Source organism: Gavialis gangeticus, unplaced genomic scaffold, assembly GCF_001723915.1.
Source record: "Gavialis gangeticus isolate Ggan-Ray unplaced genomic scaffold, GavGan_comp1, whole genome shotgun sequence".
NCBI lineage: Eukaryota > Metazoa > Chordata > Crocodylia > Gavialidae > Gavialis > Gavialis gangeticus.
In genome coordinates, this window is record NW_017729032.1 from 211,629,390 (window position 1) to 211,645,261 (window position 15,872).

A 15,872-nucleotide genomic window follows, 5' to 3' on the forward strand; every position below is an offset into this window, starting at 1 on the left:
TTTTTTTACTCTCGAAAGAAAAAAAAAATTATTTCGCCCCCCCCCCCCCCCCCCCGATTCCATCCTCGTAAACTTTAGTTAGTATAAAGCTTTATATTTTTTTTTTTACTCTTGTACAAAACACATCTGAGTGAGAAACTGGTTTATTCTCTTGTAGCTGATAGATTCCGATCCATTATTGATGATGCATGGTGGTTTGGAACTGTGTTGGGGCAAGAGCCTTACCAGCCACAGTATCCAGATAGTCACTTCCAGTGTTACAGTGTTAAGTAAGTACAGAGGCTTTTTAACATTTTTATTTCCAAGATACCGATCATGGCTTTTATAGATAGTCTGTACATATAAGAATATTTAATTTATTCAAAGATTGTTATTGCTGAAGTTTTTTGTTTTCAGTTTCAAGGACTGAGAGTGCATTTCATTTGAAATTAATAATACAGTACACTTTTCACTGTGCTAAAAAGAAATTATATTCCATATTCATGGAAGAGAAATGTGTGCTTTCTATAATAATTCTCATAGATTACTAGGTTACTGAATCTTTTGTATATAGAGCAGTTAATTAAGATACTTTTATTTAAACAAAAAACAAAAACCTTCCAGTAGTGCAAACTAAACAGAGTAGAGCATTTTCAGTATCTGTAGATTTGTATCAAGACTTACTGAATTGTTCTATTTTTGTGTCAGTTCTGTTTTAAATTGTACTGGTTTACTATATGGTGATGACTCAGATCAATTCAGAATATGAATGACATGCTCAGACATTTAAATTCATATGTACTCATCAAGTGCAAGGTATGAAAATAAATAGTGTTATAACTAAAACACATCTCAAAGTTTTTAATTTTAATCTTTCTTTATAATTTAAGTTGCAAAACAGGTATCTATACTGGTTGCTCAAGTTCTTTTATCATTGTAACAGTTTTAGTTCTTGGGAAACAAGCGTGTATGGGGCTTTTTTTGGTTTATTTTTGGCCCCTTCATAGTGACATTTGCGGCGTATGAGAAGAGTCTACAGCTGTCAGCCTTCATTTCCCACATTCCCCTTTGCCCTGCATGCTGCAGCCATGTTAAATCTTTAATATATGTGCCAGCTTATTACAGGCAAAGGCTTAGGGCACTTATGATTTATTAAGCTTCGTTCAGTCTAGTTAGCTAGGCAAACCCATGTGCTGCATATAAAAACCATTTGTCAACTCTTGAAAAATCTGTACTTCTAAAAATCCCAGGAATGTCCTGCTCTGTCAGCATTGCTGTTCTATTTATTTATTTTACTATTCGCATGCTACTGAAGCTCCTCTAAATTTGTCTCAACTCCTCTTCTGTTGCAGCTGCCGTTCCTGCTGTCAGCAAAGAATATGCTGCTTAAGGCATGGTTAATGTCAGACTGAAGAGACATGCAGTGATTTTGTCCCTAGCTCTGTTCACAAACTACTTTTCTTGTTTTGTGACTAAAAGACAAATTAATTGCTCCTAGTGTCATGATATTTAGCTCTCAAATATTAGACCCTGCAACATAATTTGACAGATGGGTATACTTCAACCTGTAAACAATGTCAGCGTGTGATGCAAGGTTCACAAGTATTCATGGGCTCCATAGAACTGTAGTCACCTACATTTCTTAACAGGCACTGGCAAATCTGTTTTCCTGCAATGTGCACCCCCATTCCCCTACTCTGAACTGGCACCCATTTGCAGGGGCTAATAGCAATCGAGAAATTCACTAATGTAAATGATGGGTATAAATGTAGACCACCAGTGTCCTTTTCATGAAGATTTGGCCAATCAGTAATCCTTTAGAAGTGATCATGTATTCTGGAAACTTTGGTCTTGTCTACACAAGAGTCTTTCCACAGCTTTAATGAAACACTTTTAAAAAACCTATTTAAATTGGCACAAACCCCTATGTATGGACACTTGAAAAACCCATTTTACACCTGTTTTATACCAGCTTAGCTGTGCATCCATTTTTAAGTAAATTTAACTGCAGTTTGGTCTTTATGGTCTCTGAGTGAATTAACCCTTTTCCTAGTATTAGGTGTCATGCACTTACCTGTCCCAGGATGGAAATTTTATAGTTCTTAGCCCAGGACTTGAGTTACCGTACTCCTGTATGTGTTATGTTGCAGGGTCAATGGAGTTTCGGCACTTATTGCTCTTTCTTCCTGGAGTCTGGCCACTCTCTTATTAAAGTACAAACATTGTTTATTTAGCTTCAGAAAGAGAGGACTTTAGGAAGAACATACTTGCTAGGAGATTGTTTTAAAGTTTTGCCATCCCAGACTGGAGAACTTACGCAGGTCTAACTTATTCAGAAAACGCAGGAGGCTCTTGTATCAAGTTTAGTTATTTCCCCTTGAGAGAGTGTTTCTTTTAAAATCTGTTCTCCTGTGTTTGCAGGGTCTCAGTCATTCCTGGTTAAACCAGTTTCCTAGGCTGGCCAGAGACAGTCATGAGAGCTAATAGTTTGGACATTACTTCTTAACACCTCTTAATTGCTTGCTGATAGGTGTCTACCTTGAGCCATTCTTTACCTGTATCCAGACAGACCCCTGTTGAGGTAAATCAATATATTCATACACTAAACACCATCCCAGTAACTGGGCCATCATACAGTATTCATAAATTATCATGGAGCAGCTCCATATCTGTCACCTTGATATTAAAGCAGGTGAAAGTTGTATGAGAAGACGGTGCTTTAGCTTTCAGTATAAGGGCTGTACTAAAAAATCAGTTTTATAACCAATTTAAATACATTGTTTTAAAAACCAATATAAATGAATTGGCGTAATTCAGATATATAAAGCACATACACTGAATCAAGCTGGGTCACAGTCTTCCTTGTCTTCACCATCAAAACAGTGGTGCAACTAACATCTGCATTGGTGGTTTCTAAACCTCAGGAATAAAATTGGCACAAATGCTTGGTGTAGACATGCCCTAAGTGTCTAGTTCTAAGATTGCCATGTTTTTGAATAGCAAACAGCATGCAGACAAAACAGTGATATTTTCCAAAGTCTATAAACAGTTCAAAATAATTCTGAGAGGTGTAAGTTGTCCTATTCATCTAACAGAAGCTTTACCACCACTTGGTGCTTTAGCTAATTTAAGTCAGGTTTATTAACTATTTCACTACTGATAAAAGCTTGCAAAAATCTACTAGGATTTGTATAAATGTTACTTACTATGTTTAGGCATTCACTTTTAATATTATGCTCTCAGACTGCCACAGCTTCATCTTTGCTGTTGCTTCCTTATCTACCTCTCATTCTTTTCATTTTATTTTTCCTTTTCCCGTTTTTGTCATGACATGCTTCACACTGTCACCACAACAGTCATTGTAATCTGTCATATAGCCCATTTCATCATCTGTCATCCTCCAAAATGGTCAATGGATCCTGTTTTCCAAAAACAGTCTTCCCCCTTAGTGCCATTCAGTCTAGTAAGAATATGCACATATTCTTATTCTCTCGTACTATTTATTGCCTTGTACCTTGCTCTTTGACATGTGCTTCATATCCACGAATGGGTTTTTAGCTTACTATTATTTTACATGTTCTTAAACTTGGAGAATGGAAAAGACATCTTTCTTTCTTATTTCCAAAGATTTTGTAGATGGTTCATGTAGTGTTGCCAAGGCTAGGAAGGCTATTATAATTTAAAGCTATTAAAAAAGCAAACATTGTTTGCTATAGCTTTGACTTTCAGGTCATGCCTTCCGCTCTTCTTCATACCTGTGTATATTTGTACAACAAATTTTATTAATGCCTAAAATCAGCTTTGATGGATTAAACCCCTTAAATTTGTTAGAAGGGAAGCATTTCAACATTCATAGTTCTAATTTTTTAAAACTTAATTTATTGATCAAACAGATGGGACAATGGCGAAATTGAAAAGCTTAGTCCGTGGGACATGGAACCAATTTCTGATAATGGTAAGTGAAAATTCATTCAAAATATTAATTCAGTTGCCCAAATCTTTTTGCAGATGTTAAAGCTGGCATTTATTTTCTTAACTATATCTTTCTAGGATCTTGCATGATACCTGTTACTGCGTTCCCTGACTACATAGGATTTTTATTCTAGACCTTTTTTTTTTTTTTTTTTAATGTAAGGACAATTGATAGGTAAAAGTCTGGTGATTTCCATTAAAGCTGCTTTTGAGGAAAAGTAAGTTGAAGGGGGGAAGCAAAAGAAACTACGATACCATCGTAGTTCCTGCATGAGAGGATAGGTAGTGTAAGAGTAATGTTGTAGCTATGATGGACCTGAAATTATGTGAGAGGCACAAGGATTTCTTAGGGTGATATCTTACCGTCCCAACTATGTAGTTGAGATAAAGTTGAACAGGCTTTCAGATGCAAGGCATTCTTCCTCAGGTCTCTGAAAGGGTAGGACACTCTAAAAACTCAGCAAAGCAGCTTGCTTCTGAACGACCCTGGCATCAAACTCTCTTCTGCTGGTATAAGACAAGATTTTACATTATTAGAAATTTAGAAAGCACATAATTTATTAAAGTATTTTTATTCTTCTTTCCCTCTTCCCCCCACCCCATCCCAATTTCCCTTTAAACTTTAGTTGATCAACCTGAAGAATTAGGGGCTAGTGTTTCTGTAACTTCTGGAGAAATGGAGAAGCTACTGTACAAACCTCAAGAAGGTGAATGGGGAAAGAAATCTCGAGATGAAGCATCTGAACGGATAATTGGTGGTATTGATCAGCTTCTGACACTTGGTGAGAACACAGAAAATGAGTCATTTTCTCATAGAAATGAAGCAGTAAGCAGTCTGAGATTAAATGTCAATTATTTTAAATATATTTCAGGCAAAGTACTGTAGTTACGTGCATAATTTCTGTAATCTGAAATAGGCTTAATATGTCAAGACATAGTTGTCAAAATTACAGTGACAGTGACTAAATGTTTTGTATTGAAGATCCATGCTTCTGTAGGCCTTCAATTTAACCCAACTAAGCTAACTGAAATATTATTTCCTGACAGACATTTCAGCACCATTTGCTGGTCCAGTTGACCTTTGTACATATCCTAAGTATTGTACAGTGATAGCTTATCCAACGGACCTTAACACTATTCGGACAAGACTAATCAACCGGTTTTACAGGTTAGTGTAAGCTAGCAATAAAGAAGGAGAGAGAACATAATTTTTATTACGTTTCCATAATGTTACTAAAATCTAGCCTTTTTGGAAAAGGCTCCAGTAGGGAAAATTTTTCTATTTATAGACACTGTGAATAGCAATATGCCAATGAGTGTGAATGAACTGTGAGCATGAATTTTAAGGCATTGATGCATATTAGTGCTTTTCTAAAAAGCGGTTAGTATTTTAGAAAAATAGTTGAGCTTTTTTTCCCAAATGCATTTTTACTTGGATGGTTAAATGATTTTAATATTCTCCTGTAGACAAGTGGATTGGAATAAGCTGACTGCCACTAGTTCTGAAAGTTAAAGAAATATTAAACTAGAAATAAATTTGAAGATTTCACCATGTAAGCAGATATGCAGGCAGTGAGATTTTTATTAATCCTCCCTTTGCTTGAGATTAGTAAATCATTCTTTTGGCTTAGAAATCTACCTGTCTGTGGAGCAAAATGATAAACAGTGGAAGCCATTGCTACACTGTGGTTCATTGTAACGATCCTGTTGGGCTACAGATTTAGATGTGGGTTACACACAGAGATGTTACATTTCTATCAAAAGAATCACTGCTGTACTGGTAAAAACTAGGAGCATATAAGTGAGCATTCAGTTCCTCCCAGAGGAAATATGTCACCTCTGAAAGAAAGATCTTCCAGGTTGACATCTAGATCTCCCCTGAAAGAGATTTTGTCTTGCAGAAATGAGGGCCTGTATACTCCTTGCTACTTGACTTGTTTGTGAGACTGGGAGCAGAGCAGAGGAGCAACTGCTCACTGCCTGCTCCCTGTCTGGGGAAGCATAGGGCATCTGTCCTCTCTGCCCTCCTCCTCTCCCCCACCAGCCCAGGAATATGAAGAGTTGCATAACCACTGCTCCCCATGCCTTTTCCAGACAAGGATTACTCCTAACTGAGGGGAGGCATGAGGAGCAGGTTGCTAGCTGAACACCTGCACTGTTTCCTCTCTTGGAAAGGTTACTAGCAGCAGAAATTTCTCAGAAATATGCAGCACTAGAAATGAATGCCTGTTTGTATCCAGGGTATGTCCCTGTGTGAAGAATGAAATAGATCAGGCTGCTCAATCTTTTGGCCCCATGGGCCAGATAAGTGATGCAGGGCCAATCTGCAGGCTGGATGGGGCCCTGTACTGCCTCTGTTTGGCCCTGCACCACCTCTACTTGGCCCTGATCGGTCATGTGTCACGTTAGTTGGCGCCATATGCTCAGTGTAGTAGTGCATAGGGCTGTACTATCCAACCTGCAGGGCTCCCTGCCTCAGTCCAGAAATTTGACAGCAAGTAAGCAGCAGTTAGCTGCCATTGCTCCCCCACTGCCACGTTTTTGGACCCATCAGGATCCCTGCAGGCTAGAACACATGGCTTCACAGTACAGGTATGGCCTCTGGGCTGGAATCTGAGCCCTGAAATGCATGATATAAGGCAGACAGCTGGGTAGATTTGCACTTTGTAGACTTAACTAAATCATAAGATATGTAGCATAAGCTTTTGTGAACCTGAAAGCACTTCATCAGATGAACTTAGTACAAGTTAGATTTTCAAATCTTGTGGTATTAAAAGCCTATGCTGATTTATCTCATATTTTTACATAATAGTGGGGGGGACACCCCCCCCACCCGAATGTTGTGGATATTGCCTCGAAGTGATTTGATGACTAGCCCGTGGAGGCTGGAGCATAAAAATATTTGTTGACAAGTTTTGTTTTAATTTTAATGTAATTTCATCTGAATTTGCATTTTTTAATTAACTCGTTAAACTGGTCCTTGCTTGTATGTTTATAAAATGGTTCAAACGTGGAAGACTGTTATTACAGTACTTAAGTGTGGCAGATAGATGATTGTGGAAAACATGTAGTTCTGCCAAGAATATGTTCAATTATATGTATTATCAAAACGAAAAATAGGAACGAGTACAAGGAACTACTGGTCACTTCTTGGTTTAATTTAGAATATCTTCTCCTTTCTTGTAAGTCCAATTTTAATTGGGTAATTTTAACAGGGGTTTCATCTGCTTAAGTTGGGAGCTTCAGTGAATGAGTTGTAACAAGCAGCAATTTACTTTGTTGTTTATTTCACCCCTTCATTTTAACATTAAAAGTTCACTGTGTTTTATACTTTAAAGGAGAATCTCTGCGTTGGTTTGGGAAGTGAGGTATATTGAAAGTAATGCCAGGACCTTCAATGAACCTGGAAGTGCTATTACTAGAGCTGCTAAGAAGATCACTACACAGCTCTTAAAGTTCATCAAGTAAGCAGTATTTTACTCTAAATAGTAGCTCAACGCATGTTATTACCTAAGGAAGATATTGTACTTGAATATCACTTAAATTAAAATCTTGCTCTTTAGTTTGCTGCAAAGAATAGATGAAGTCTTTAGAAACTCTTCTAAATCTGAACCACTTTCTGAACTGTTGAGCAACTTTAACACATTAAGCCTTTTTTAAAAGCTAGTTCTGTATTAGGACATGTTTAGCACTCCTGTCTAATCACCATTTATTGATGCTCAAGTTGTGGAAAAGTCTCTATTCCCAAAAATGTCTGATCTGCTATCTGTTTTTTGTTCCACCCTATCTTCACCCTGAATATAATTTATTAGCTATTTAGAGGTAGTTTATTTCTTTGACATCGAGCACATACATAGAATTTCCCTATTTCAGCATCATGTTTGAACTGGTCCAGTTGGGATAGTGCTGTTCTTCACATTCTGAAGAAACCAACATTAAGCTGTGCTAGTTCATCCAGATCAGTCTAGGAAGTGTCAGCTACATTTTTTCACATTCTTCTTGTTTTACAGTGATGAAGATTGTACAGATATTTTTGAACTCCATAGTGTAACAGAAGATGAACAAGACTGTCTTGATGATGATCTGGTAACAAACTTATGTTGCTGGTTTTTTGGGGTTTTTTTAATAAATGATTGAAAAAAAGCTTTTTAACAGTGATGGGGAGTATAGCTATTTATTGTTAATGGTAAGAATGGTTTTAAAATTTAAAGTACTCAATACGCTATAATTGAACAGTGCATAGACATACTATACTTGTATGTAGCTCTGTATCTGAATATAAGTTAGATAATAGTCTGAGCTCTCATCCAAATCAACGTACAATTTGAGGAAGTTAAGAGGTGTGGTAGGATGAAATCAAATATTAATTTTTCATTTACTGTGTTAAATTTACATAAACTTTTCTTGTTGAATATACATTTTGCCAGTAATCACGACATTGTTTGGTGTATAATTCCTTCTGTCGTGGTGTGTGTAGTATTATTTAAAATACACTACTTATGCCCATAATAATTTATTCATTACACAAGTTGAATTGTTTTGAATTTGGGGATACTTTTTTTTTCTTTTGTGAAAAAAATGGTGTAGGTGCTCTGTATTTATACAGTGGTGTAAAAGCAAGTAGTAAAAATGTGGCTAGAATTGTATAGTTACACAGTTGCTTAGCATATTTACATTAACACTTTTGCTCTGAGCCAAACAAGAAAACTGATCATGATTTGAAATCCATTGCATTAGGATTAGATTATGCATTGTGAAAATATGCAGCTCAGGTGTCTGAGAATAGAAGAAAATAGTGCATTGATTTTTAAAGTAAGGGGGTATTAATAGGCATATATAGTAGCACATGTGGAGCACTATCTCCTATGTCAGTAATATTCACTCCGACATAAATAACATTACTTTTGCCAAATGGTCTGTTTCAAACAGTGATCTCTAAAGAGAACTTCAGCAAAATACTGAAAAGCACGTGTGTTGTTTTGAGGGCTTAGGCCATGGCAAATTTAAATTGAATCCATAAGTGACTCTGAGATTTAAAACCATAAAAAACACTTATCAGACATTACCACTGGCAGAATTATGGCTCTTAAGTTGTCTTAGCAGAATTTGAAAAGCTCTAAGGTTCTTTGTTTTCCCTGTGCTGACTTTAGAAGCTCTCTAGCTTTCAATCTTTGTAGTTGGTCATATTCAGGGCCTAGTTTAAATTGAGAGCCAAGCTCACTAATATTGTGGCCTGATCATGGCAGGGGCCACTGTCTTCACACCCAGATTGTGGTGCCCCACACTCCCTGATTGTTCCTGTTTCCTGAAAGCATTACCTAGCCAGCAGCAAAATCGTAGTGGCCCAGGGGAGGGGAGAAGAGGTCATAAAAGGTACGGGAAAGAAAGAGCTTGGGGATGGGGAGAGGGAGGAGCTTTTTGCTCCTCCACGAGGGAAAACTGGGTCACTGGGGTTGTTGGGCACCTGAGATCTACCTTGGCAAATGGCCCTGACACTGGGTAGGGAAATAGCTGTTCCTTTCCTTTTCCTGCCCAGAGGAGCAAACAGCCCATCCCCTACCCATCTTCAATGTCTCTCCTCCCCTTGTCCCTTTTGCAATCCTTTACCCCCCCATTCCTGGACTGCTAGGCTTTTGCTGCTGCCTGGGGAATGCTTTCCCCAGCCTGCAGCAGCCATCTTATTGCAAAAAAACTCCATTACATGGCCACTTGCTGGGGAACTCTCCAGCAAGTAGCCGTACTGTGACATTTTGTTGCAAATAGCATTTTTCATGAAAAACGCTAAGTTACCTGATTGTCATGAAAATTGCAAAATTGCAATTTAAACCAGGCCTTAGTTATATTGAGCTCTGGATTATGTAATAAGGCACCCTTCTATATAAAAGCATTTTACAAGATATTCCAGAAATGAAAGTGTCCCTCTGCTGAAGCCTTGGTGTAAGCCTTTATTTTAGGAAGCGTAGCATTGTGGAGCCTAGTCTTATTCTCCCATTCATGTTCGGAAAAAGGAGCTGGAGGCAAGAATGCTTGAAGTGGTATAAATTTAGGATCTTAATTAAATCACTTAATCTGAGGGCCCATTGAAGGTAGCATTATTTCCTTTCGTGTTTCCTTTTTGTCCTGTCACGACTTGTTAAATTTTCTGTAATGCCCATTACAGTAGTATTGTATGTACATTTTAATATAATATAAGTTTAATGGCATATGCTGCTTTTGAGCAGTTACTGTTTATTTAATTTTGTTAGTGGTTTTCAAAGTTGTCTGGTCTGTTTTATAGGACGAGAAATGTCTTCCAAGGACTTCATACAGAAGAAGAAAAGTGAGTTGGCTTGTCCTACGTTTAATATTAAACACAGTGCTATGAGGAAAAGAAAAGTTAAAAATGAAAGCTGTAGTTAGCAGAAAGAGTAATGAAGTAGCAGAGCAATGCTAAGTTTTTTGTAATGTAATGTGTCTCAACTTTCTTGATGGTAATTGCAAATAATTGGATTCCAGTCTTTTGAACACTTCTTCAGCTACAATGTGTAATTCTTCAATTAAGTAATGAAGCTGGACTATTGATACCTGTATTGTTCATTGCAGCATACTTAAGACATAACTTAATGTAAGCCATTAGAATTACCAAGAAATAACAAGGAAAATAGGATTGATTTTTACCCAGTGGTCAGAGTGAGCTCTTACAAAGTAATTCACAGGAAAACAGCATCTTTGCACAGACTGTCATATACATAAGATCATGGCTTGCCTACAGCATCAAGTAACAAAGGGAAATTGTAGGGGAGAACATTATTCAACTTTTGCCTAACTTAGTAATAGAAAGGTAGACAGTGTTGCATGTTTTGCAGATCTAAAATGATTTCCTTGTAGTTTATGCATTATTAAAAATGTATTTAAAAATATGACTGAAATTATTTTTATAAGTTGTTTTTTTTATAAGACGGCAGCATAATCTGTTTTCTTTTAAGGGACGGGCTTTGAAGAGAAGAAAAAATATAAAAGTCAACTATGATGAAAATAGTTGGAAGAAACAATGTATGGAACTAGTGAATTTAGTTTTCCAGTGTGAAGATTCTGAGCCTTTTAGACAACCTGTTGATTTGGATCAATATCCTGTATGTGGTCCTTTATAAATTATAAGTATTTAGTCATCTAATCATTTCCCTTTTTACTAATATAGCATTTGTACCAAGACTTGTCTACATCTGAGCTCTTGAAGCTGTTGGCTGTATTCTGCAGTCTGTCTAGAACTGTAGAAAACTGTTTTGTCCTTAAATATGAACTGTATGCTCTTTCTCATCGAGACAGCATCTCTAAAAGGAGGCTTGTGACTTCTTTTCTAAATTCCTAGCTCTAACTACCTGTATACTATGGGGTGAGCGACTGGGTTGGGGTGAGAGACTGCGCTGCATGTCCGGCTGTGCACCACTGCGCTCCCCCTGCCCCTCCCCTCCAGCTCTGTATGTGGCCGCCGAGGGTATTAAAAAAAGTTGCTAAAAGCTATTAGAAAAAACGTATTTAAAGTTTGAAAACCCCTGAACTAAAGCATATGCCGTGACGGACTCAAGTCTGTTCTACGCTGTAATTACAGTGTCAGAGCAGCATCCCCACATGTGTACAGAAATCCTCAGGTTGGTTAGTTAAAGTTAGTCCTCAAGGTGTTACCCTGCCCTGCCTTTTATTTTTTAAATGCAAGCTGAGATTTGTGTGCATCTGGGTGAGGCAGCAGCAGTGAGTCTGAACTTACTCAAGTTTCAGCTCTAGAAATACTAAATACTGTCCTGGGGTTGAGGCATTCAAAGTCTTTAGGGCAAAGTTGAAGACTTGACCTTGCCTAACTAAAAATTTCCAGCATTATCTTTTTCATTTCTCTCTCTTTATTTTCACCCTAGGACTACAGAGAAATTATAGACACTCCAATGGATTTTGGTACAGTGAAGGAGACGCTGGAAGCTGGAAACTATGATACCCCAATGGAGCTGTGTAAAGATATAAGACTGATATTTAGCAATGCAAAATCTTACACTCCAAACAAAAAATCAAAGGTAACTTTTTATACAGTCAACTTCATATTGGTCAGAATGGCATAGACTTCATTTTGAGTTTGGTTGTATATCAGTGATTTTTTTTTTTTTACTATCACCGTGGGGGAGGGCAAAATTGTTAAGAATGATCTTATGTTTGAGTTGCTATCAGTCTTTCTATAGAAGTTCTTTGCAGTAGATTCTTGAATGCTTGAGAGAATGCTCAAGTTACTGTTAAGAGATTTTGTAATTCAAAACTGTCTTTTAGATTTATAGCATGACTTTGAGACTGTCAGCACTGTTTGAGGAAAAAATTAGAAGAATCATCTCTGATTTCAAAACTGGTCAAAAACACAATGAAAGAGTAAGAAGAAGCCAGAGATACAAGAAACGGTTGCAGAATATTCCTGTACAGCATCCTAGCAAAACATTCAGGTAAATAGACTATAAAGTGCATGGATTTGGCATTTACCGTGGTTGTCAAAATATCACATGCTTGTTTATGTTCAGTTTTGCAGATGAAAGCATGATCTCAATGTAGTTAATTTTATTAAATGGGTAACTACATTGAAAATATTTTCAATATAATGTGTCTCAAATCAGTGAACACTTACGAGAAATATTCCCTTTTGTTTCATAGTTTTTATACTGTGTGAGAATGAATAAAAAGTTGACCTGTTGTTTTAAATGCATCAGTTTAGCCAGAAAACTAAAAAATTAAGCTAACTGAAATAAATATACTTAACTGAAAATTTAATTACACCTTTTATAATCTGATAAAAATTGCGTGGTTATGTAATGGGTAAAACACGTTAACCACGTCTATATAATTGGAAGCCAGTTATTCTATCTCAGAGCATACAGTTGGTAGCATATAGTAGGATTTAGCCAAGAATGCCAAAAAATGTCTTGACATTCATATAGTGCAACGTGATTTACTCCTGGTGTTCTTCCAAACTTTGTGTGGTGATGGGGGAAGAAGTCTGTAAAAGGCACAACTGTTTGTTTGAAAATTCCCTTTTCTGTTGCTACCCAACAGTACTTCCTGTGGCAGCAGAAGCAATCGATATATTGGTAAAGAAAGACCATATTTCCTTATCTCATGAATAGGGAGCTGTTCTCATCTCTTACTGCTAGAGTTTGTCTGGCAAGTGGCAGGTGCTCTGACTTAACAAAGACAAAAACCCAACAAACAAAACCAAAAAAACCTCCCAAAACCCTTATATCCTTTGTTTTCAATTTGCCCCTCTTCTATCAAATGGAACAGGTGGCAGCATGAAATGAACATGCATCAAAGGCAGGCAGTATTTTAGCTGGTTTCCTCCTACGTATAGAGGAGTTGAGAGACTTATTTACAGGTCAGACACCTGCACCCAACCAAGAATAGGATTTCATGAGATAAATGGGGACTCATTTCCCCACTTCAGCAGAGCGCAAAGAATGCTTGTAATATGGGTCAGGAAATTACAGGGCACCTTTTGATCAGAGCAAGTACATGTTAACCCTTACCAAGATGATACCGGATAAATATCTAGAAAAGACTTCTGGGAGAGCCTGTACACTGAAGGAACCAAATTACAATTTAATCCTGAAGTTAGGTGCTTTCTTCTCTGAGCAAGCAGATTCTTGTCAGGATTCTAGGGATACTTGGATTACTTGTTTAACGTGGCTGTTCTTTCTCTTGGATTTCCATGCTTAGAAGATATTACAGTGCTGCAGCATTGATACTGAGCTGTATCTCTTGCATATTTGTTTTTATGGTGCCATTACTTATTTGATACAGCAAGATCTCACCCCCAAGTTATACCCAAGTAGAGAGTAACATGGCCAATTACCTTGCTCTAAGGTGCTACCTTGCTGGTCCTTCTACCCATTATACCTATTATCTTTGTCTGGAAGACTCTGATGTATGAGGGTTTTAATTCATATAGGTGGTACTGTTGCAACTGATGAGGATTCTATGCTATAACACAAATTAAAAGCTGCTATTACAGCAATGTGAAAAATGAGATTTTTGTTTTAACTTGTTCTTAATCTTTTTTGTATGTTTACATTTGTATATTGTTTTATTCCCACTGTTTGGCTAGAAATTTGAAGCAGAAACCATTAAAATCTCAGGCAAAAATTGAATCTGAACAGGAAGATTCTTCTACTCAACCTACCTCAAGCAGAGAGACCTGTATTGTAAGCCATAAAATAAATGCTAGCAACTGTGCTCACACTTCTTCCGGTGAATCTTCTGATTCTGCTTGTATTACATCATTTGAAAGGAGTGGGAGAGCTAAAGCTGGAACACTAACGCATCGTTCAACATTGTCATCAGGTGAGGAATTAAATATTATTGTTCTCAACTGTTAGATTTTAGATTTAAAAATCTTAATGTAAATCAGGGTGTCAAACATATGACCTGTGGGCCAGATCTAGCCCATGGAACTGCATGTTCTGGCCTATCGGTCTTTGATTTGACCTTACCTGTGCTGCACGTGATTTAGGTACCTGGCACAGGGTGCATGCTGTGCACCCTTAGGTCAGTCCTGAGCACTGGCTCTGGCAGCCCAGTTGGGCTCCCAGATTGGCTCGGAGACCTTTGTCTGTCCCCAAGGGCGAAATGAATTGATACCTCTAAGGGCAATCATGGTAAAATAAACAAAGACAGGCCTCTTAAAATGGCTTCTGTAGAAAAATCTTCTGTAATAGAATTTGGAAATTTCAGAAGTGTTTTGATTTCATGTGTACTGTTAGAATTCTTCTATTTTTAAAGATGTAAAATGCAGTTTTTTAAATTTAAAATTACTGCAAAGTCAGTTCTAGGGGGAACCTTGCCAGTAAAAACAGTCATTGTCTCAAAGGAGCAGAGTTGTTTGGGTAGTTGCACCTGCACCTTCCACCTTTCATGATAATGACTCCATGGGGATTCATTGCAGAACTAAATGGATCCTTGGGGATGGTGATGTGAAGAAGTTGATCATTGAAATAAATACACAAATACTATTTTTAAAATACTCTGTCAAGTATGTAAATGAAACCTTTTAAGTTGCAAAAAGTGCTTGTGGTAAATATTTTTAATTGCCTTTATAATAATGAATTATTTAATTAATATTTTGCTCGTATAAAGCATTGTCATATACATACAGCAGGTTTTTAATATAACATTTAAAGGACAAAGTTAAACACTCAGAAGTGATGTGTACATCCTTGTACAATGAACGCAAAGGTCACCTGAGATGTCAGGACCCTCCTTCAAAGTATCAGAATGCTAGAGCCTTTTAAAGAAAGGACAGCAGAATTAAGAGTTGTGTTTTCCCTCATCTTTTTTTTTTTTTAATCTTAAAAGGTCTGAATCTTTTTATGTGGAACTTTTTTTTTAAAAAAAAAGAGAGAATAATGCATATACATCCAGGATCATAAGCACCAACTTTGCTTTTTGCCAGTGGGTGCTTGCAGATGTAACCCCCCCCCTCCACCTGCCCCCTCAAAAAAAGGCTCTTTATTTAATTTTTTGAAGTAATACACTGTTTCTTCTGGTAAAGCATGGGGTGGCTTTTTTTATTTGCAAGCATAGTTCTGTGGGTGCTGAGTACCCATTATTTTTTTTTCAGGGGGTGCTTGACCCCCAGAGCACCCATGGAGTCGGTACCTATATCCTGGAATGAAATTCCATTATTATTATAGATGCTATTGCAATCTGCAGCTACTATGTTGTTATATGTATCGATAACAACAAGCATTAACCAGTTCACTATGAAATAATATTTCATGAAGTCAATCTGAAAGAAACTTTCATTAAAACATAATGAAATGGCAAGCTATAGCTTTACTAATTTGTAGATATGAAGTTTAATTAACTTTTCAAAATGCTAATTGAGATACCAATCTTTTTCCCCCCCCCCCCCCCCCCCC

At 37.2% G+C, this 15,872-nt stretch overlaps 1 protein-coding gene across 1 annotated transcript in view; it reads left to right on the forward strand.

The window, feature by feature from the left end:
* BRWD1 (bromodomain and WD repeat domain containing 1) overlaps positions 1-15,872 on the forward strand; it is a gene marked incomplete at its 5' end in the record, with an annotated part of 100,072 nt that overhangs the window by 52,874 nt on the left and 31,326 nt on the right. Inside the window, 11 exons of the mRNA XM_019523887.1 lie at positions 158-269; positions 3,873-3,934; positions 4,578-4,733; positions 4,999-5,119; positions 7,290-7,415; positions 7,962-8,037; positions 10,229-10,270; positions 10,917-11,063; positions 11,841-11,993; positions 12,241-12,407; positions 14,060-14,295. Coding sequence (XP_019379432.1) covers positions 158-269; positions 3,873-3,934; positions 4,578-4,733; positions 4,999-5,119; positions 7,290-7,415; positions 7,962-8,037; positions 10,229-10,270; positions 10,917-11,063; positions 11,841-11,993; positions 12,241-12,407; positions 14,060-14,295 — 1,398 coding nt within the window. The remainder of the gene's footprint in view (positions 1-157; positions 270-3,872; positions 3,935-4,577; positions 4,734-4,998; positions 5,120-7,289; positions 7,416-7,961; positions 8,038-10,228; positions 10,271-10,916; positions 11,064-11,840; positions 11,994-12,240; positions 12,408-14,059; positions 14,296-15,872) is intronic.